Consider the following 20,465-nt stretch of genomic DNA (forward strand, 5'->3'; position numbering starts at 1 on the left):
TAAGTGACCTGCCCAGGGCCACCCAGCCGGTCAGTGGCTTTGGATCAGGCAGGCTGGCTGTGCCTGTGTGGGACTTGGTGTGGGGAAGGGCTGTGGGCATCTCCCCGTCCCCCTGAGGAGCCCACCTGAGTTCTTCCCTGGAAGTGTGGAGGAAACCGGAGGGAAGACATCGGGTTTCACACCTTTCTTTAAAAAAAAAAAAACACGATTGATTTATTTATTTTAGAGAGAGCGCACATGTTTGCAAACATGAGTGGGGGTGGGGGGACAGAGGCAGAGGGGGAGAGAATCTCAAGCAGAGTCTAACATGGGGCTCGATCCCAGGACACTGAGATCATGACCCAGGCTGAAACCAATTTGGACTCTTCACCAACTGTGCCATCCAGGTGCCCCTGGGTTTCACATCTTTTGATTTAAATTCTCCCCCAAAAGGATTTTGTCCCAGTGATTCTCGGGTTCTCTTTCTTCTTTCCCGGTTACCGTTGTGAGTCCCATTATCACAGAGCACATAACTCCTGGCCGTTCTCCTCTGACTGCATTTAGGGAGAAACCCATCCAAACTTGGCTCCCTTCTAGAGGGAGTTCCATTTAGGCAAAGAAATGAAAGCTCTCTCCATTCCTATTAGAGCTGGGTTTTCCAGAGGGCTTCTGAAATTGGTTCCACTGAAGAAGACAGCTCAGACGCCTCCCTGCACTCAGCTTGTTAGTCAGGAACTTCAAGGCCACGAGACTTGGCAGGGTTTAAAGAGCTGGCTCTCAAGCTGTCTCATTTGAGCACACTGCCGCTGCTTGTGTTTGATGGAGAAGCGATGGGTTTCCAGCCTCCCTCCCCTACCCTTTAGGGAGCTGAGATAGTACCAAGGGCTTTTTACATTTAGAGACTGCCAGGGGTCGAGGGAATGAGCCTGACTGTCCAGCTCGCTTCCGTGGTTTAACTCCAGAGGGAAGAGGCTCAGAGAGGTCAAGGGTGTCCACTGAAGCCACACAGCAAGCTGGTGAGAGGAGAATTAGTGCCTGGACCTTCTCAGCCCCATGTGGAGCTCCTGCCTTTTCCATGCATCCCACCATTTCTCTCTAGCCTACATCTGATTCACTCAACAAACATTGTCAGAGCTGCTACTAGGTATGAAGCAGTAAGCTAAGTGGGTTTGGGGGATATGAAGATGGATGGTATGTACCCCGTGTCCCCCTTCCCTGAAGACCCTCCTTTGCGAAGTCCAGGAGCTGGATGTAGAACACACAGTCTCACCCAAGTGGGTGATGTCAGGAGGGGAGCCGGGAGCAGGGCAGTGCAAGAGGCCCGAGCCGGATGCTTCTGTTGGGGGAGATCCTGGGAAGTGGCCTCCTGAGTCAGGGGATTGGGGCTCAGCAGTTCAGGGGGTCACAAATTCTAGTGCCTTTGTCACCACGCCAGGAGCTCAACCCCTGATCCTCCGCCCTGCCTTCTGCTACTTCCCCGCCCTGTGCTTCTCAGGGGAGCAGCCTTCCTGAGAAGGCCTGGTTGTTTCCAGACAGAGCACTGCCCCGCCAACACCATCCTCCTTGCCCGAGCCGACCCCAACTAGAAAGCTCATTGCCTCCCAGCTTGTAGATGGAAACTCCCTCTGAGCTGCCAGGTCACTGGCAAGTCAGCTTTGGGGCCACCGGGGCTCGTCTGACACAGGCCTGCTTTGCCTGGGGCTTGTACTGCCAAGCTGGTCCTCTGAGCCCTGGAGAGGATGAGCATCCCAGGCTGACTCGACCACAGGCAGGGCCCCACAGAGGCCCATTAGAAACTCTTGTAGATGGGAACGTGAGACTTATTACAGTGTCCAGGGATCTCCTGCCCTCTTCGAAAAGATGACATTGATGACATTTTCCTGCTGACATGCTTCTGTCCACCAGCCATCCCTCCTGGCATGTCCTCATTTGTCACTTCCTAATTTGAGTTCCTGGGCAAATCTGGAAACTTCCTTAGGATTGACCGCCAGCTTCTTCAGCATCTGTCTGAGCAGTCTTCCCTTCCACTCCAAACCAGCCCTGAGGTTAGTCCCCAAGGCAGGATGGCACATGTCACGAAAGCAGAAATCCAGCCCCCTTTTAACTTCTTCTCTGCTTCTTTGCAGCTCACCTTGCAGAGCGCCAAGTCCCGAGTGGCCTTCTTTGAAGAGCTCTAGCAGGTGCCCAGCCACCCCAGGATCTGTCACATCTGCTGCTTCCCGGCACCAGAGGGATGGGTCAGACACCGTGGGAGTCATCGTAGGTGGGCTGGCTGGGAGCTTCCGTGGGAGCTCTGGACACTTTCCCCAGCTGAGTGGAGAGCCCAACCCCCTTCATGTGCAATTGCCTTGAACTGTGACCTGCAGAGAGCTCTCACGTGGGGTTCTAGTTCTTTTTAAAATTTTTAAAAGAAGTATTTGTCTTTCCTCATCTGATATGGGGTTTCATACTTCCTTTGTCAAAGGCACCCTGAGGTGTGTGTCTCACTGTCCAGTGCTGACCTTCCCAGCCCAGGGAAGTGGTCGTAGGGAGTGAAGTGCACAGGAGCCCTGGAGACAGGGAGGCTGGCGCCACTGCCCCCCCCGCCCCTACACTGGGTCCCAGAACATTCATCTCCACTGGTGAGGAACTGGCATGCGAAGAAGTGTGGCCCACCCAAGCCCAAGCCCAGGCCCGGAGCAGCCTGCCTGCCGGCCTGCCTGCTGCACATCATCGGTGAGCTGGCCTGTGGCTCATGACAGGCCACGTGAGGGTCTTCAGCCCAGGTGCCCCTGAGGCTGCGCGCTGGCTGCCGGCTGGTGGGGAATGGGAAAGGCAGCTGTGACGGGGAAGACTCTAGGCAGAAGCTATGATGACGGGCTGGCTGTCAGCAGAGGGGCAGGGAGGCCAGCAGAGCTGTGTGGGAATCTGCTCCACACAGAACACTCGCTCCCCTTCTTCTGCCTCAGACCAGGGTCCAAGAGGCAGGCGGGAGCTGCGTCTTCCTCACCTCCTCAGCCTTAGTCTTTCCTGCCTGTGGCGGGCTGGGGAACTCCCCGGGCACTTGTAATCAGCACCTGAGCCTGGCCAGGCTCTGTTAGGGCTCTGAGGCCCCTCAGGTACTTCTTGCTGAGGCCTCCGTATGTGTGGCTGACCTGAATCCCCTTTCCCTCTGGCCACGTGCCAGCAAGCCCTTCCTAAGCCTTGATTGTATTGGGCCTCCTTCTGGTGTTGCCCTTGTACCCCAGGCGGCCCTTTATTTTATCTGCCCCCTTGGGCCATGTGGGGTCCCTTGTGCCCCTCCCAGCACAAGCCAGGTGTCCGCACCCTGTTGGTGCTCTGCCACTCGGCAGCAGCAGGTCACAGAGCCACCCCCATGGCACCACCCTCCTTAGTTTGGGGCTACTTTGTTTGCTCTCTGGTTTGGTGGTGCTTCTGTGACCCACTGGCCATTTAGATCCTTCCAGTGGGGCTGGTATACAGAGCAGGAGTTAAGTCGGAACCAGCAAAAAGAGGTTTATTAAGTGAAGACATGTGAGGGCCTGGAGATTTCCTGAGAGTGGGGGTGTCTCTGGCTGTCCTGTGTGGTTTTGAGAAACTCACAAAGATCCTGCCTTCTTTCCACACTCAGGCTGACCTGACGGTGTGCCAGGTGCCACCCTGCTATTTGGGGCCAACTTGCCCTGAGGAAGGCAGCCCTGTGGTACCCAAGCCCCTTAGGGCACGCAGGGTGGGATGGCTGTGGCTGAAAGAGCTTCCTTGTGTCTCCCCGTCCCTCAAAAGCCTCTTCCCCCAAGATGTGGTCCCAGTGAGGCGTTTGTAACGTAGGGCCTGGCTCTTGTGTTGAGGCTCTGTCTCCCCAGGCTCACCAGCCATCCCTGAATTTCCATGACGAGTTACTTTCCTCCTGACCTGTAAATTGAATCTGTAAAAGTGGCTGTGGGCACAGGGGCATGGTAGTGGTTTCTATAAATGTTGTTGGGCTTTGTTGTTTTTATTATTTAACTGCTGTGTGTGTGTGTGTGTTCCAAGTCCGGGAACTGCCGAACCATGTGGCCACAAGGGAGCCAGCTAGCACCTGAGCTGTGTCAGGAGCTCCCTGGGCCCGAGAGCAGACTCGGGGGGGTGGGGGGGACAGCAGAGCCTTGCTCACCCAGGAACACTTCGGCTCTCCTTGGAGGCTGGAGAGGGTGGTGGCCCTCAGAAAGGCCTTGAGCCTCAGTGGAAGGAGGAGGAATGGAAGGAGCCCAGTTTTCAGGGACTCGTGCCTGTGGCTCGGGTGACCGTGCTCTTTTCAAGTGAACATCTTGGGGGCACGGGAGCTTTTTAGGTAAGGAAGCCTCTGTGCCCCCGCTGAGAGCAGGGCCCTAGCCACTGCGATTTCATTACGGGCACTTCTGAGGGTCCTCGGGCTGCCCAGCTGGTGACACCCTGTGCGGCCGCGCTGTCGGCCCTTCGCTGTCACGCACAGACCGCCTCGTTCATCCTGACTGGGGCCCTGCCTCAGCCCCAGCCGCGCTCTGACCTGTGGCGTCTGCTCGATTATCCATGTACGTGCCAGGCCACGCTAGACAACACCCCGTGGCATTACGTAACACTTCTTAAGTGACTGTGTTTTGTAATCTTGGGGACAGGCTTCTCTCTCCCTCTCTTTTCTCTTACAAATCAAAACAGCAAATCCAGAGGCTGACAACCAGGACGGGGGTGGAGTGCTGCTCCCTGACAGGGCTGGGGCTTATAGCCCCCGGAGGGGCCGCCTCAGTGGGGAGACAGCCCCTCCTGGCTGCCCGGGAGCCAGGTCGGCCCCTTGTGGGCTTCCAGGGAAACTCCATCCCTTTCCAAGATGTCAGACCACACTTGTTCCAGTGGGGCCTGAGTCTCGCTTCCTGTCAGGGCCAGCCCGTGGAAGGTTATTTTCTCTTCCGGGGGATTGTTGTAATTTAAATGATTGTTTTAATAAAAATTCTAAGCTGTCAAAAGTATCTCGGGCTTCTTTGGTTTGCTTGCTGCCCCAGCCATGGAGGCAGGAGGATGGGCTGGGTGGTAGGGCTCACTCTTGCGGGCGCTGAGGAGACGGGGCCTCCGCCCTCCCTAACTGCCCCGGGACCTCAACTCCAGCCCCATGTCACCAGTAACAGAAGGATCACCTTTTCCAGGCTGATGACAGCACCCTTTACTACACTTTCACCTGGGAACGCCCTTCCATTCCCCCCTCCCGCCCCGTGGGGCACTCGGTGCGTTTCCTTTCTGTGCCCCCTGCCTGCCCTCAGTGCCAGACTCAAAAACTAGGGTGCCAGACTAGGCAAAGTGCTTCTGCTTCCAGGTGTCCATTCTGGGTTCTGGAGGAGGGGGTTGGGGTGGAGGCTTGCAGAGCCAGTAGGGTCCTGGGCATGGTCCACAGGACAGATGAGGCCTGCTATTGTCACACGCCACGTGGCATTCACACTTACAGTTCGGAAGCATTGCTGCAGAGCTTACGGTTTTCTGTTCCGTTTTTTCAATCAATAAAAATCAATAAAAATCCTTTAAGACCACAACTCCTATAGGACATCTCTATCTCAAATCATGCAGCCTAAAATGAAAAATTCAGGTGGCACAGTGCGTTACCAGGACTTCTCAGGGGCCTGCCACATGTCAGAATACATTTCAGGTCTCCATTGTACGGGCCAATCATGAAAATAACCTATCAGAATACACAAAAATTTCCAGGAGTTGGAGGTAAATATAAAGTTTTAAAATATATCTTGGAAAGATATGTTTGAAGTTATAGAATTAGGAAATCGCAAAATTTGTAGACAATATTTTGTTATTTTTAAATTTATAAAACCGGTAGCTAACCAAACTTAGATAAACAATACGAAAGTGCTTCACTTTTTAAAAATGTAGATTAAGTTATTTGCAGTGATGGGGAATAGTTTGGTTTCCCCTGTAGTGTGAGCCAGAAAAAGTACTTCATAAATACTGGTTATTTGAAACTGCCCAGACAATATTTTTACCTGACCTTTTAAAGCCAACCCCCAACAGATAGTAATATGCCCATACAGATCCTGAGAGCTCTGTTAGCCCATCTCACTGGGGCGGTAGCCCCAGAATAGCACCTGGCATGTTGCCTCTGAGCTGGAGAAATCAAGACCCGTGAGGACTGCTGCAGTCAGAGCGGGGAGAGGCTCCCCCTTTCCTGCCGGGCCAGGAGCTTTGCTTCCCTAACCCCCGTTTCCCCCGCTGAAAAGAGGATTGATAATGACCTCTCTGGGTACCTCTGGAATGTTGTCAGAATAACGTCAAGAGCAGACACAAAAAGTACTCAGATTTCTAAAAAAAAGGGTGCGGATGTGGGGCAGTGTCACCATTATTTACAAGTAATAGAAGCGGCGCTCATGAAGAAACATTTTTTTCTTTACGCCCAGCCAGGGAGAGGGCTAAGGAGACCACAGAGCTGAAGGGCTCAGCCCTTTCTGACTTGGAACTCAGACCTGGGTTCCAATCCCCCCTCAGCGACTTGCCAGCTGTGTGACCCCGGGCAAGTTACAGGGTTTTGTGGGGATTAATAAGAGAGCTCCAAGCATGGTGCCACTTGGTGAGGGGTGGCTCTTTAGCTGGACACTTCTTTGTGGGGGTCAGGGTGGGCATTGCAGGAGGAAGCAGTGGTGACCCAGAGGAAGCCGTGGCTCCGAAGGGTCAAGCCCACCAGCGGCCCCCACGGGGGGCCCCATCCCTCCACCTGCACCGGGAGCTTAATGAACCTGCATCTGGTCTGTTTGTCCTCGCTGTGTTTGCCCAGTGCCAGTTGCAAAGGAGATGATAGATAACCCAGGCTGGGGCTGCATGGAAAGGATGTTCTGGTGTTGTCACATTAATACCCCGCTGCTCCGGTCAATAATTTACTGGAGGCTCAGGGTGAGACAGGGGCTGGGTGGGCAGTGCCGGCTCTGCACCTGGCGCTCTTCCTGAGCCTGTGGGTGCCTGGGCTGTAAGAACCCAGCCTGCAGATACCAGGGAGGCATGGCAGTGACCTGATTTTCTCTTATCAGGCATAAGGAAGAAGTCCCCACGGAGTCTTGCCCATTTCCAATATAAATAATGTAATTCCCCCGCCTGCCTGCTAGGGGAGGAAGGGGCAGTCTTTGATCTGAAGGAATTAAGTCAGTAAACAAAAGGGAAGAGGCTGCGGAGGAGGTGCCTCCTTACGGGCACCTGCTGTGCCATTTGCCCTGAGAGAGATGCAGACAAGGGAAATGGATCGGTGGGGGCAGCCTCGCTCCTGCCCTCTGTCCCCCTGGATCTCCCTGAAGTCACCCTTTGTCCTCAGCTGAGCCCGGAGACACCTTCCCAGGGTCCCAGCTGCAGGCCAGCCCTTGCGTGGTGTCCCCCTCCCCCTCCCTGGACTGGCCCAGCTGGGACCTCGGGCAATTTTCAATGGAGGATAATTCTGGGGGAAATATGTGTGCCAAATCTGCTTGGTCTGGGATAGGAAGCTTAGCCCAGGGACCCTGGAGCTGGAGAAGGATGCCCCCACCCTCCTGCCCTCCATCATGGGATGAAGGGGCCTGTGGCTGGCAGAGCCACCCAGACTGTGTCCCACAGAGGGCCACTCAGGCTTCCAGGAGAGCAGGCCCTGGGGTATGGTCCTTCAGAGGCTCTCTGCTTGCAGCTGTGTGGCCTTGAGTAAGTCCCTCTACTCTCTGGGCTTCCAAGTCCTTGGCTATACAAGGTCAGTTTTGGGCCAGAGGAACTCTGAGGCCCCTTCTTGTTCCAATAGTCTTCAAATCTCATGTTTTAAAGGAATTCCTCAGGGGCTCCTGGGTGGCTCAGTTGGTTAAGTGACTCCCTTCGGCTCAGTTCAGGATCCCAGGGTCCTGGGACCGAGCTCGCATCGGGCTTCTTGCTCAGTGAGGAGCCTGCTTCTCCCTCTACCTGCTACTCCACCTGTTTGTGCTCTCTCTCTGTCAAATAAATAAATAAAAATTCTTTTCAAAAAAAGAATAAAGGAATTCCTCAGGCGGGCCTCCCCAGGCCCCATCAAACCAGTTTCACCCTCCCAGGGAGCCCAATGGGAAGTGAGTGACCCACTCTCCCACAGGGGCACTCATGGCCGTGAGCTGGACTGGAACCGGATGCCCAGGTCGGTCCCTTCTCCTAGCTCCATGCTCCTCTGGCACCAACGAGGGACTGGCAATTGTGGCCTCAGCCCCCAAGCTAACGTGAAGGGCAGGACGCACTGGGACAGGGGGCTGACATTGCCACCCTGGGCTTTCCCACTGCCTCCTCCCCAGCAGTGCCCCAGCTCCTGTCAGCCTGGGAGCGGGGAGGAGGCGGATCTGTGGCAGCTGCCTTGTGCCCTGAAGCCCGTGGGGACCTCCCTTCTCTGCCCACGCCTCCAGCCCCGCCAAGCCTCCTGCTCCCAGCCCGAAGTTCCCGAAGCTGAATCTATTAAGTCCTTCATATTAGCCAGCAAAGGGGGAAACAACCCTCTTTCATCTTAACTGGAGTGAATTTGCATTAACACCTGGGGAGTTCTGTTTGCCTTGAGAAAGCACATTGCTATTCTGAGCTGCACACGATGCGGAGTTAGTCGCAGTATCCTATTCTTTTATTAATGCGGCTTTTCTGTCCTCCCTCCTCTTTCCCACGGAAGAGAGAGAGTGGCTGGGGATGCCAGGGCTCCCTGCCCCACGTAGGAACGTCCAGGGAAGCTCTGGAAGGGGGCGCAGGGAGCAGCCTCCAGGTGGAGCGGGCACCGTGTCCCCACAGGGCAGGCCTGAGAGCTGGCCCCCAACCCCCGTGCTCCAAGAGGCCACCCCGCTCCGGGGACAGCCCCCTCCCCAGGCCAGACCCAGGACCCCATCTGCCACTCTCTGCTGGGGCCAGTCTGTGCTGGGCGTAGGGTGGAGAGGCCCCGTAAGACAGTGGGGGTCTACACAAGGGGGAGCTCCTTGGGCAGGGAGGGGGGCCAGGAGATGCAGAGAACTCGGGGTTAGCTCCCACTGGGCTGAAGGGCCCCAGGAGGGATGCTGTGGAAGTCACAGCATTACAGGCAGGCCTGACTCAGGGGCTGCCATGTGTCTGCCCCAGGGGCACTGGCGTCAGCCACCCTCACGGCCTGTCAGCCAGGAACTTGTCTGTGCAACTTAGGGTGGGTGCACCTAGGAAATGTTGGGTCTAGGTCGGGTGTGGGTTGGACAGATCTTGGTTTTCAAAGGATGTTCTAAAAGGAGAGAAAGGGGACACGGTGGTGCAGGGGGAGCAGGGAACAGTAAGTGGTGACACCCCTGCCCTAGGCCCTTCTTGCTTTCTAGTCTTTCAGGAGGCCCAGCTCCTCCTCAGGTCCAGACCTGGAAGGGACTTGCGCCCGTCTCCCTCCCCACAGCACTCACTGGCCCGGATTCCAAGGCTGAGGGCTGCTGAGAGCCTAAGAGCAGCAGTGGAACAGCCAGACACCAGCAGATGACCTCCCATCCCACCTCCTGCTTCCAGGCAATCCCAGGAGACCGGGAAGGGGAAGATGATGCAGGGCAGACAGGTCGGCCAGGCCCCATCTCCTCTGGGGTGGAGGCTGAGCAGAGGGAGGGTCCCTTGAGGACTCTAGGTGGCACAGCCCATCTGGAGGTGGCCGGCAGGATGGGGAGGGGTTTTGCTTCCCGCTGCTTAGAGGAGAGGGCTTGGCTTCTTGACCCTTACGTTTCCCCCCCGCCCGATGGAATCAGTTCCCACTGACCACAGGGTCATTGTGGGGGATGAATGGGGTCACAGATACCAGGTTCTGAGCCAGTGCCTGCCGCAGCGAGAGTTTATTAAACAAGACCAGTCACTGTGTGGTTATAGCTGTTTACTATTAGCTTGTTCTGGACTCAGTTATCAAAGGAGACAGCTCAGGGCAGCGGGGGCTGTCATGGGCCAGGAGGGGATCTCCCAGAGGTCAGCCTCCCACTTGTGTGTCCTGGGCAGCTGTGCCTCTCTCCAGACCTCCCTGAGCTTACCCCAATGAAGTGGCAGGGTGGGGATGTGGCTAATGGCGGGGGGCAGGGAGCCCTCCCAGTGCTGGGGCTCAGGCCCTTTGTGGATTGATGCAGGAGAGGGGCTAGTGGTGGCAAAGGTCCCTGAGTGGGTGACAGCTGCAGCTGGTTGGCACAGCCCCTTGGGACCTAGAGGGGTGTCTGAAGGGCCTGGGAACCCTGAGCCAGCATCAGCATTCCATGGGCATCCCCAGCCCCTCTGGCGTCCTGTCTGCCCCCACCCTCGAATGGGCCCATGCCAAGTGCCACGGCTGCTCTCTCCAGTGACATTTACCGGCTGGGAAGTGGCCACCGAGACGTGAAATCAGTGGCAGCCTGGGGCTAGCCCACTTCATTACAGCCAGCTCTGCTCCACTGGATAGGTCAGCACAGGCCAAGCACAGCCCCCTCCCAGAGCCCCCCACCTCCTTCTGGCCGGTCCAGCACCAGCCCTGGCTCAGGAGAGCAGGCTCTAAAACCCCACCCCAGCAGTGATCCTGTCTGCCGGTGGGACCACAGGGTCCCCTGAGCACCTGCTCTGGTCGGGCACCAAGGAGTGTGAAAAGACTAGCACTGATCTGTGTTTCCCTTGGCATACTTGGTCTCTCTCTTTAATCCTCACCACTGCGCACACCAGGGCCCAGTCCACGGCAGCAGCTCCCAGGTAGGTCCCTCCCTGGTGGAATCATGAGGCCCCATGAGAGCCTTGTGCAGCCACCACTGCCCCCACGTGAGATGGGAAGGGCCTGAGGCTCAAGACTGCCCATCCTACCCCCACCCCCAGCCTGGGGTCGTTGTGCTTCTCAACTTCAGAGGAGAGTTCCTCCCTCTGGCCCAGCTCAGAGCGGATGGACCAGAGCCCCCCTCCTCCAACTTACATTACCTGTGGGTGGCCATGTGCTTTCTGAAGGGGCTCAGCAGTGGCGCCAAGCCCAGAATAGGACAGATGTGGGAGGGGCTGTCTGGGGGTGGGATCAGATTCTGGGAGGAGAGGCTCTAGCCCTGGCTGTGGCCCCCACGGCACAGGAGGAATTGAGGGTTCCGGGCTGGGCTTAGCCCTACTGGGGTACCTGTGCTTGTTCATTCCTGGGCCCCCCACTTGGCAGCTCCTCATTGAGCCATGCCTGGCCAAGTTATGTGGCCCCAGGAGGGTGGAAAGAACCCAAGTCCTGGGTGCACAGGTGGGCTCTGCCTCATCCCAGCTGGGGGACTCCAAGCCAGTCACATCAGCGCTTTGAGCTCCCGTTCTTGAGGCTGGAAAACAGGGTCACTGATGCCTGCCTTGGATGAGTGAATGAGACAAGACACTTTAAGTGCTCAGCACGGCGCCTGGCACTGAGCGTGCCCTGTGACTGCCTGGGAGTGTGCGCCACCCGAATGGAGGCTCTGAGGCCACATCCTCATTGATGTAGCGCGTGGGATGCAAAACTCAGTCCCGATGCACCTGTAACTTCCAGAATACCTGGGGGCAAGCAGGTGGCCAAAATCTTCTTGTCCGATTTCCCCGTGCCCAGCATAGAGCCTGGCGCTGAGTAGGTGCTCGGTACATATTTGCTGGGTGAAGGAAAGGGTCTCAGTTTCCCCATCTGTGGAATGGGGATCTTAATGCTCCAGGATCTTAACCCACTCCCTAGGCGGCTGTGCAATTCAGGTGAAATGCTAGCTCAGAAAGCGTTTGCTTTTATAATTAAAATGCTGAGGAGGAGGGAGGCTGTGACTTCCCAGCAAACCAGCTGCGGGGCTGGGAGAGAGTCTGGGTCGTGCTGTCCCCCTGGCCAGCTGGTTGGGTCAGCTGAGCTGTAATCACCAGAGTCCTGGCCATCACTCAGCCCTCCCCTCCCCCAGCCCCTCTGGCCCAGAGGAGCATCCATCAATGTCGCCTTCCCCCTGATGCCCAGACAATGAGCCGGTCCCCCCTGAATCTGGTGGGCCTGTCACTTGCAGCCACCGCTGCTTCCTCCTCCATCAGCTGGAGGAGCAGGGCTCAGCTGGGTAAGGGGCGAGAGGAATCCTCCCCTCTTCTGGGTGAGGGGGCACTGCTGTGCCCCCACTTTACAGATGAAGACATTGGCTCTGAGAGGCCAGAGACTTACCCAGGGTCACAGACGTGAGTCCCAGAGCTGTCACTCAAACACTGGTCAGTCTGGCCCCAGGTTCCCTGCTTTTAATTTCAGCCACCCTCTTCCAGACCTCAATTTCCCCATGCACGAGAGAGCTGCTGACTTCCTGAAGATTCGGGCCCCACAGAGCCTGCCAGAGGGGGTGCCGCCTGCTCATCCCACTCCAGCATCCCAGGGACAGCATGATGAATGGGGATCTCATCGGGGGCAGGTGTGACACACCCACACACCCGCAGACCAACCGGTTGGGTGATGGATCTTTTCTTCCTCTCCCCTCCCCAGGGGCTCCACGCCATCTGGTCAGGCGCAGAGCCAGGCTGATGGATAGGCCGCCCACCAGGCCACGATCGCTGCAGCCACCACCTGCACCCTTGCTGCTGCATGCCAGGGGCTGGAGGGCGGCTTGGTCCCTCCAGTCATTCAACAAACACACAGTTATTGAGGGCCTACTATGTGCTGGGACATGGGGCAGGCAAGGCAGACTGGGAAACTAGCTGTCATCCTCCAGTGTGACAAATGTGGTCAGGGGACAAAAAGAGGGTGGCTGCAAGAGCCAGAGGAGGCCTCTGACTAGACCTGAGGGACCCGGGTGATGGCAGAGGCAGCAGCTTACACAAAGACCTGGAAGCAAGGGAGGGCAAGGCACTGTCAGGCCGCTGGGACAAGTACAGAATGCCGGAGGCCTAGAGCTGGGATGGGGACAGGGGGCGGGGGAGGCCGGGGGGGTGGGGGAGCCAAGCCAGGTCAGCACTTCCAAAACACCCTGTCGTCCCGGAGGAGGGGGCCTACTGAGGGTCTGCAGAAATGCAGGCACAGCAGAGAGGGCCTGGGTGGTGGGACCGGAAGAGACAGCAAAGGGGAGGATGTGAAAGCGGCTGACAGTGGTCAGTGTCAGAAGCCAGGGCCCCACTTCATAGATGAGGAAACCGAGCCTCGGAAATGGGGAAGGGCTCACCCAATGTCACCCAGGGAGAGAGAAGCAGAGCTGGACCAGAGATGCGGTGGTGTGACGGCCAGTGGTCCCCAAACCCCCAGCATCCAGCCCTTGTTCCCAGACCCAGCCTGGCCGAGTGCCGGAGCCCGAGGACACCCTCCACCAATACAGGCACCTCCTCATTCATGGAGGCAGCTGTCCTCTTCGTGCTGCCACGGCCCAGAGCCAGGCAAGAAATATCACATCATTAAAATGACAAATCCCTTCACTAACTGAACTGGAAGGCCTGCCTCCCTGCCTCAGATCCCTTCAGTCTCCTTCTCCCCGCCTCCCCGCCCCACCAGCTAATATCCCCTCCCAGACTGGCAGGAGAGCATGCTAGGACCACCCGCTTGTCCCTCAGCTGACCTTGCGTCTCAGCTCTCCAGCAGGGTACCCCCTCCCAAAGGAGTAGAGGGGGGACTCCATTCTACAGGTGAGGAAGCAGCAAGGAAGCAAGGAGGAGGGGGGGCAGGGCCCTCCAGCTGGGGCTCCCTCCTCTGCAAGGGTCCTGACCATCAGCACCCACATTAGCAGCAGAGGGCTGCCCCAGGTGACCCCAAAGGCCCATTCAACCCTGGGATTCCATGGCCCCCGCCCTGTCCCTACTCAGAAGAACAAGTCCAAAGCAAGCCTCACATTCCAGAGTAGGGCCTGTGATCTGGGCAGAGCCTCTCTTTGGGGCCAAACCCGTTTCCCACTTGGGTGGGACATTTTCTTGTCTGAACCCCACCTGGAGGACAGAGCAAGGGTTGTTCTCCTGGATTTACAGGCAGGAACCCCGGTGGCCTTAGGCAGGCTGCTGTCCTTGGTTCCCCCACTGACAATGGGGGGCTGACACCGCTCCTTTTGACCGAAGCTGAGCCCGAGTTTGTATAGGACTTGGTGGGTGTTGACTGAGTACACGTCTTGCCTCATACAGACTGATATATGTCATCACGTCATCTACGCCTGAGTAGCCGTAGATGCCCGCACGTGCAAAGTGCAATGCTCACATAGGTACGTGCAATGCCCACACCGCCCTGCCCCGGCCCTGGGTTCTTGGGGCCCGGGCATTAAGACCCCTGCATGTGCATATCAACCCCCACACGTGCACAAACCCGGCCACCGATGCACACGTCTGTGCTGACGTGCCCACATGCACCCATGCGCGCCCACACCCCCTCACATGTCCACCAGACCTGTCCATGTACATCTGGGTCACACGCTAACAACCGCTGGGAGAACACATGAGGTCCGGGCTCCTCTGGGGAGCAGGGCAGGTGAACAGATGCTGGGAGATGCCGCCTGGCCCTGCAGGCAGCCCCGGTTCTCAGAATGACCGCCCCCCCACTCCCCATCCCTCCTCCAGGACCAGCCAGCAAGGACATGCCGTCCGTCAGCCCAATGTCCTGGTCTCCTTGGACGCAGACAGAGCCCATGGCAGCGTCTGGCGCATCCTGACTTGGCCGAAGCAACGGCACTGCACCCCTCCCCCCATCCCCAGCCCCCTTCCCTGTGCCCAGCACTGTCCTGCCTGCCCTTTCTCATCTGCTGGCAGCAACATGAGCCCCCCGCTCACCACCCTCCTGGGGCCATGGTGGAGAAGGTATTTCTTTCAGGAATCACCGAAGGGGTGGTGAATCTTGCAAGCCCTCCTAACTGACCTTGAGCAGGTTCTTCTTCTCTCAAGACCTCAGTTTTCCCCTCTGGAAAATGGGAGGGAAGTTGAACTAGAAATTTGCCAAGATCCTGTCCATCTCTGTCTGTGCAATTCTCCCAAAGGCCAGGAGAGAGAAGATGGGGGAAGGGGTCAGGTGGAGAGATACAGGGAGAAGGAAGCAGAGCTTTAGGGACAACCCCACCCTGGCCCAGCACCAAGCCTAACATGGTGGGTGGTTGGTGATTGGAGCAACCCTGAGTCTGGGGACTGCGCTTGGTGTGCGTTCTCTTGGTGTGCCTGCCACCTCCCAGGGGGTGCTTCGTTGCCATTTTACAGATGAGGAAACTGAGGCCTGAGACACCCTGAGGCACCAAGAGCCCCCAGCTTCCTGCGCTTCCTCACACGAAGGGCCCCTGTGTGGGAGCCATGCCTGAGGCAACTCTGGTACTCCCCGTCCTGCCCTCGGCCAGGGAGGGTGGCATTCCGGGAATGACTTTCTCTGGAGCCAAGCACTTCCCCCCTGCCTGCTCCCTGCTCCTGGCTCTGAGCCCACCCTTCGGCACTGCCCATCCATCTGCTGTCACTTCCTGGCAGGGCCAGTGGGCCATACATCACCTGATGATGCCTGAGGCAGCCGGGCCAGGCGGGTGGGCAGGGCATTGTTGAGAGTTCTGGACCCCAGTGCTCGGCCCAAGTGCAAGCCACCCCAGTGCCGGTGGTGGCATTTCAGGCACCATCTCCTGCCTGGGAACAGGGAGCTGGGGCCAGCAGAGGAGGGGTCTCCTGGGAGTCCCTAAGTGCTCCCCGCCCCAGAGTTAGCCGTTTCTTGTGGGGAGAGCAGAACAGAGGCGGTCAGAGGCCATGGGATGACCTGGCAGCAGGGGGGTGGAGGCAGAGCGGACAGCCATAAGGTGGAGGGCACTGAGGTACAGCATTTGGCAGGAGGACAGATTTTTGTCTCCCCCGCCCCCACCTGTCTCATTTGCTGATGTAGGTCGATGGGGCGCCATCTCCTAACTGAGCTACTGTGGAGGGCAGGGGCTGGGAGCCAGGTCAGCCCGAGGGAAGGGCTCACAGCTCCGGGGTACCTCAGCCACCATCCCCATCTGGCATCAGCCTCCTGCCCCTTCAACTGGCACACTTCGCACAACCTGCCTCATCCCCCAGGGCCGCATCTGTAGGGAGGCTCCCATTATTCATTCATTCATTCATTCATTCATTCATTCATCCATTCATCCAACAACTATGTATGCGTGCCTACTGTATGTCACAACGACAGGGATGCAGCAGTGAGCAGAATCCAGTATCAGGCAAGAAAGAAGAGTCCATGGTGTGTGACACTGTGGTACGTGCAAGCCCAGACAAGCAGGGCAGTGGCGGATAGGGGCCGTTTGTCTTTCTGCGTGTGTGTTTTTTTTAAATGTTTTAAGCTAGAGTGGTCAGGGAAGGCCCACTGGGAAGGTGATTTTTGAGTAAAGAGTTTAAGGCACGAGCGATGAAGATGTCTAGGGGGAGTGAGCCTTCCCGGCAAACAACACGGCTGGTGCAAAGGCTCTGGGGTAGGAGTGTGCCTGGCACTCTGCCAGGAGCCACCAGGTAAGGCAGTTGGAACAGGGGAGCAGGTGGGGGCAGAGAGGTAAAGAGGGAGGTATTTGGGGCCCCTTGTGACTTTGACTTTCCCTTGGAATAAGGTGGATGCCATTGCAGGGCTGTGAGGGGACCATGTCTGAGTTTAGAAGGACAACCACTGGTAGGTTAGGGACCAAGGAGAGGGGCATGTGACAGAGGCCCTTGGCCAATGATCTCCCTGTCCTCCCTCCATCCCTCCCTCTCTTTTCTGTCTTTCTTTCTTTTCTTTATTAATTAACACAGCAAATATTTGTGGAGTGCCAGGCATGGTTCGAGCCTTTTGTGAATTCAATCCAAAGGATGCTCCACCCTGCCTCCCCTACACACTTCACCATGTCTGCCGCAGGTGCCTGGGGTGGGGGCTGGGCCCGCGTGTCAGCCCACGTGCCCCCTCACCCAGGTGCAGAACAGCAGCTGCACGTGTGCAGAAAACCTACCAAACACTGGTGTTCAGGGCTGGTAAGCCTCACACGAGCAGATGAGACTAGCACGGAACACACTCCCTGGGCCTCAGTTTCCCCATATGAGAAAAGAGCAGGGTGGGAGGACCTAAGACCTTTTCCTATTTTAAATGAGGACACTTTGTGTTTACCCAGAGCCCTGGGGGCCAGACCTCGAGGACACAGGGCTGAGGCTCTACTTGTGCGGACAGGGACATCAGTGCATACAGTAAACACACGGGTAAGGCTGCCCCAGAGCTGTGGGAGCCCACATGAGCCCAGGGGACACGCATATGAGGATACGGGGAAGGACTGGGCTTGTGGGAACCCCTCCACCCTGTTCTATGGGGAGCTGAGTGTGAGTTTTTGGGTCTTTTTGTGGAGTGGTCTCCAAGGCCTCCTCCTCCTGACGTGTTGGGACTCTAGGTCTGGGAGGGGCGCAAGTCCCCCACACTGGGACTGCACTCACTCAGTTGCCCCAGGGGCCCTGCTGGGAAGGAGCAGTAGATGAGTAGGAGGTCCCAGTGGGGACACAGCCCCAGCTTGGGGAGGGGCCCTGCCTGATGCTCCCTGCTCCTGGCCCCACATGGCCCCCCAGTTCACCCTGGCCCCCCACAGCTCCTCTAATTACACAGCCATAAAGCACAAATCTCTAACGATCCAATTAGTAACGCCATTACTGCTCTGTCCAGGATTAAAATTACCAATTAAACTGCTGTCGATTTTATCATCACTTAGGCTCGACACGACCAGGGCACTGTGGGCCGCAGAGGCCCATTAGCGGGCCTTTGGATTGGGGGCTGGCTGGGGCCGGGGCACAGGAGGCTTAGTTCAGCCTTGGAGGACAGAGACTCAAGAAAGTCTTCCATCCACCACCCCTGGCATTCTGGGACCCTGCCCCACCCCATCTCTCAACATCAGGGACTCCAAAGGATCATAGCCTGGTTCCCTCTAGAACTAGTGATGGCCAGGGCAAAATGGGCTCCCACAAGGTGTTCATCTGAAAGCCTGGCCCCCACTCCCCTTGTCCCTTCTCTGCTACCATAGAGCCCTCTCCTTGGCCCACAGGCTTACTCCATGTCCCCACTGTGGGGGGGGGGGGCGCCACTCTGATAAGCTGCTCAGAGGTATTATCTCCCAGATGACATGCATGGGCCCCTTTTGGGGGCCCTGAGTGCCTTGTCTCAGAACAAGGGAGATCTTGGAGGACAAAGAGCCCAGGGAATAGGCAAGTGTTGGCTTTGCCCTAGAGAGCGGGGTGTGAGCTTCCCATCCTTGGAGGTGTGCAAACACATGGCAACAGGTGGAGACAGCAGCTCACACATGGGGAAGGGTAAGCCTTGGGCTAGATCACCGAAACCAGGTAAATAACTTGGTCCTTCTGAGAAAGAATTGGAGATGTCAGGGTCTGAGAATCCCCAGAGGGTTTAGTCCTCTGCTCTCCACATTTTGCCCTGGAGGTGCTTCCACAGAATGAGAAGGCCAGGGGCCAGGGGAGGGGGTAGGGGTGGGGTCCTGGCAACCAGAGAGAGAGGCAGGCATGGACCTGAAAACTCAGTCCAAGGGGGTGTGCCTAAGGCTGCCAGTCTGCAGCATCTCAAGGACCCCTCTGCAACACTGATGGGACAGTGATGCTGAGCCCGGGGCCCTGGGCTCAGCACCTTCCGTGCCTTCCTCTGTCCATGCTCGTCCTCAGACACAAACACACCAAGACCAAGACTCCAAGTTCCAATGACTTGCCTGAGGTCACACAGTTCTTCACACAAAGGCCCAAAGGGGACGAGGGACAGGAATCTCTGTCATTTCCTGGATGGGACATCCCCAAGTTCCTCTCACCCCTGCTCAGGCTGTTTCCCCCTCCAGGCCTTCTTCCCCTGGAGCAGTGGCTCTAACCATGGCTATACCTTAGAAGCTCCCGGGGAGCATTTTCCAAATACCCTTGCCCAGAGGACATGCTCCGGCCCCCTGGAGGGGGCAGGGTATGCCAGGTGAGGCCGCAGAGCCCACCCACAGGGTCTGCACATCTCAGCACCTGTGTAGCTGCTTGTTCAAAGGGAAATTTACACACAGCTCTTTATGTCACACAGAGAGATGCAGAGAGGAGGGGGCAGGCCCGTGGGGGATTGCAGCGTCCCAGCCTCACCCTGCTCCGGAGGCGGCACAACCTTGCAAGGAGAGGTAATTTCCCCCACCCATCCCCATGATGCCAGGGCCAGCCGGAAACGGGGCCTCTTCTGGGCGAAGCAGCCGCCCTGGGCAGGTCAGTCGAGTGTCTCATCAGAGGCAACAGACTGAGGCAGGGATCTGGGAGCCCAGAGCAATTAGGAGCTGGCTCGCGCCTTGTCTCCTGCCGGCTGCCACGGCTGTCACTCAGGAAGTAGGGCTGGAGCAGGGGCTGGGCTAGAGGTGCCCACGATCCCACTCCCAGCCAGCAGCCTAGCCATACCCTGTGCATAGACTTCCACTTCCCAGAAGGGGAGACAAAGGCCCAAAGGGAACGAGGGACAGGAATCTCTGTCATTTCCTGGATGGGACATCCCCAAGTTCCTCTCACCCCTGCTCAGGCTGTTTCCCCCTCCAGGCCTTCTTCCCCTGGAGCAGTGGCTCTAACCATGGCTATACCTTAGAAGCTCCCGGGGAGCATTTTCCAAATACCCTTGCCCAGGCCCAAGCCCAGCCCAGTGGGAGCTGACTCTCTGGGGTAGGGGGCGCCTGGGTGAGTGCATGTGCGCGTCTCTCCTGGGCTAGGTTTTTGCACTTATAGACAGCAAACCCTGCCCTGAGGACTAGAAGCTTCTCTACTTGTGTGGCCATGCCTCTCTCTGCCTTCTAGACCACTCCTGGGCTCAGGAGAGTCTGGAGGCCAGAGAAAGAGGCTCTAAAGGTCCAGCCTTTCTGCAACAGGTCGCAGCACTGTGTGTGCCAGGGACAGAGGCACCAGGTACTGTTACCTTCTTCACTTCATCAGATCTCAGCAACCCTAGTTGTGTGGTGGCTGCATCAACCCCATTTCATGGGGGAGAAAACTGAGGCAGAACTGTCATACTCAGGACATAGAACTGGTAACAGAAGTTAGGATTCATCCCAGCCACACCGGACTCTTGAGTCCAGTGCTCTTTTTTTCCATCACCAAGTTTCTTCTCAAGGAGCAACAAATTCAAGGACCTGTCCCCTTTGCTCTGTGTCCTTCTGGTGGGCGCTGTCTCCTGCTCTGTCGTGTCTACCCCTGTCACCTACGGGAGCTGGACATCTGAAGGCTTAGACGGGGTGCCCATGGCAGGGCGGGATCAGAGCCGACAGGGGCCTCTAGATTCCGGCCCACACACCCTCCCAGCTGGGTCGGCCTCTGCAAGTCTATAAATTCCATTATTCATCAAGTGACTGTGTGAGTTTGCCTAGACGATGAATATTTTATTCACCTCCAGACACTGTCCCTAGAGGGTTCTTGGAACAATATTGTTCCCTAGCCAAGGAGCAGAGGCCAGAGCCTCTGCCCTCCCTGGACACCCCCTTTCCCTCAGCAGCCCCCTGCGTCCCCCAGCAGGCCCCCCAGCTTGGACAGGGCTGTGGTTAGCGGTTCTGGATTGACCTTGAGCTTGGCACTTGCCCTCCCTGCACTTTGATATCCTCTTCTGGACAGTGGGCTCATTTATTGCCTTGTCAGCCTCTCCATCCCTCCACAACTGCACCCTGTGTGGCTGGGCCCAGGGC

At 57.3% G+C, this 20,465-nt stretch overlaps 1 protein-coding gene across 4 annotated transcripts in view; it reads left to right on the forward strand.

Moving 5' to 3' along the window:
- Positions 1-4,940, forward strand: part of NF2 (neurofibromin 2) — a 75,684-nt gene extending 70,744 nt beyond the window's left edge. For all 4 annotated transcript variants that reach the window (XR_003516821.2, XM_027575444.2, XM_027575443.2 and 1 more), the window contains one exon: positions 2,106-4,940. Coding sequence is in view for 2 of the 4 variants with exons in the window: in XM_027575443.2 (XP_027431244.1) it covers positions 2,106-2,156 (51 nt within the window). In the remaining 2 variants the exon portion in view is untranslated. The remainder of the gene's footprint in view (positions 1-2,105) is intronic.
- The last annotated feature ends 15,525 nt before the right edge of the window (positions 4,941-20,465 follow it).

This window comes from Zalophus californianus, chromosome 14, assembly GCF_009762305.2.
Source record: "Zalophus californianus isolate mZalCal1 chromosome 14, mZalCal1.pri.v2, whole genome shotgun sequence".
NCBI lineage: Eukaryota > Metazoa > Chordata > Mammalia > Carnivora > Otariidae > Zalophus > Zalophus californianus.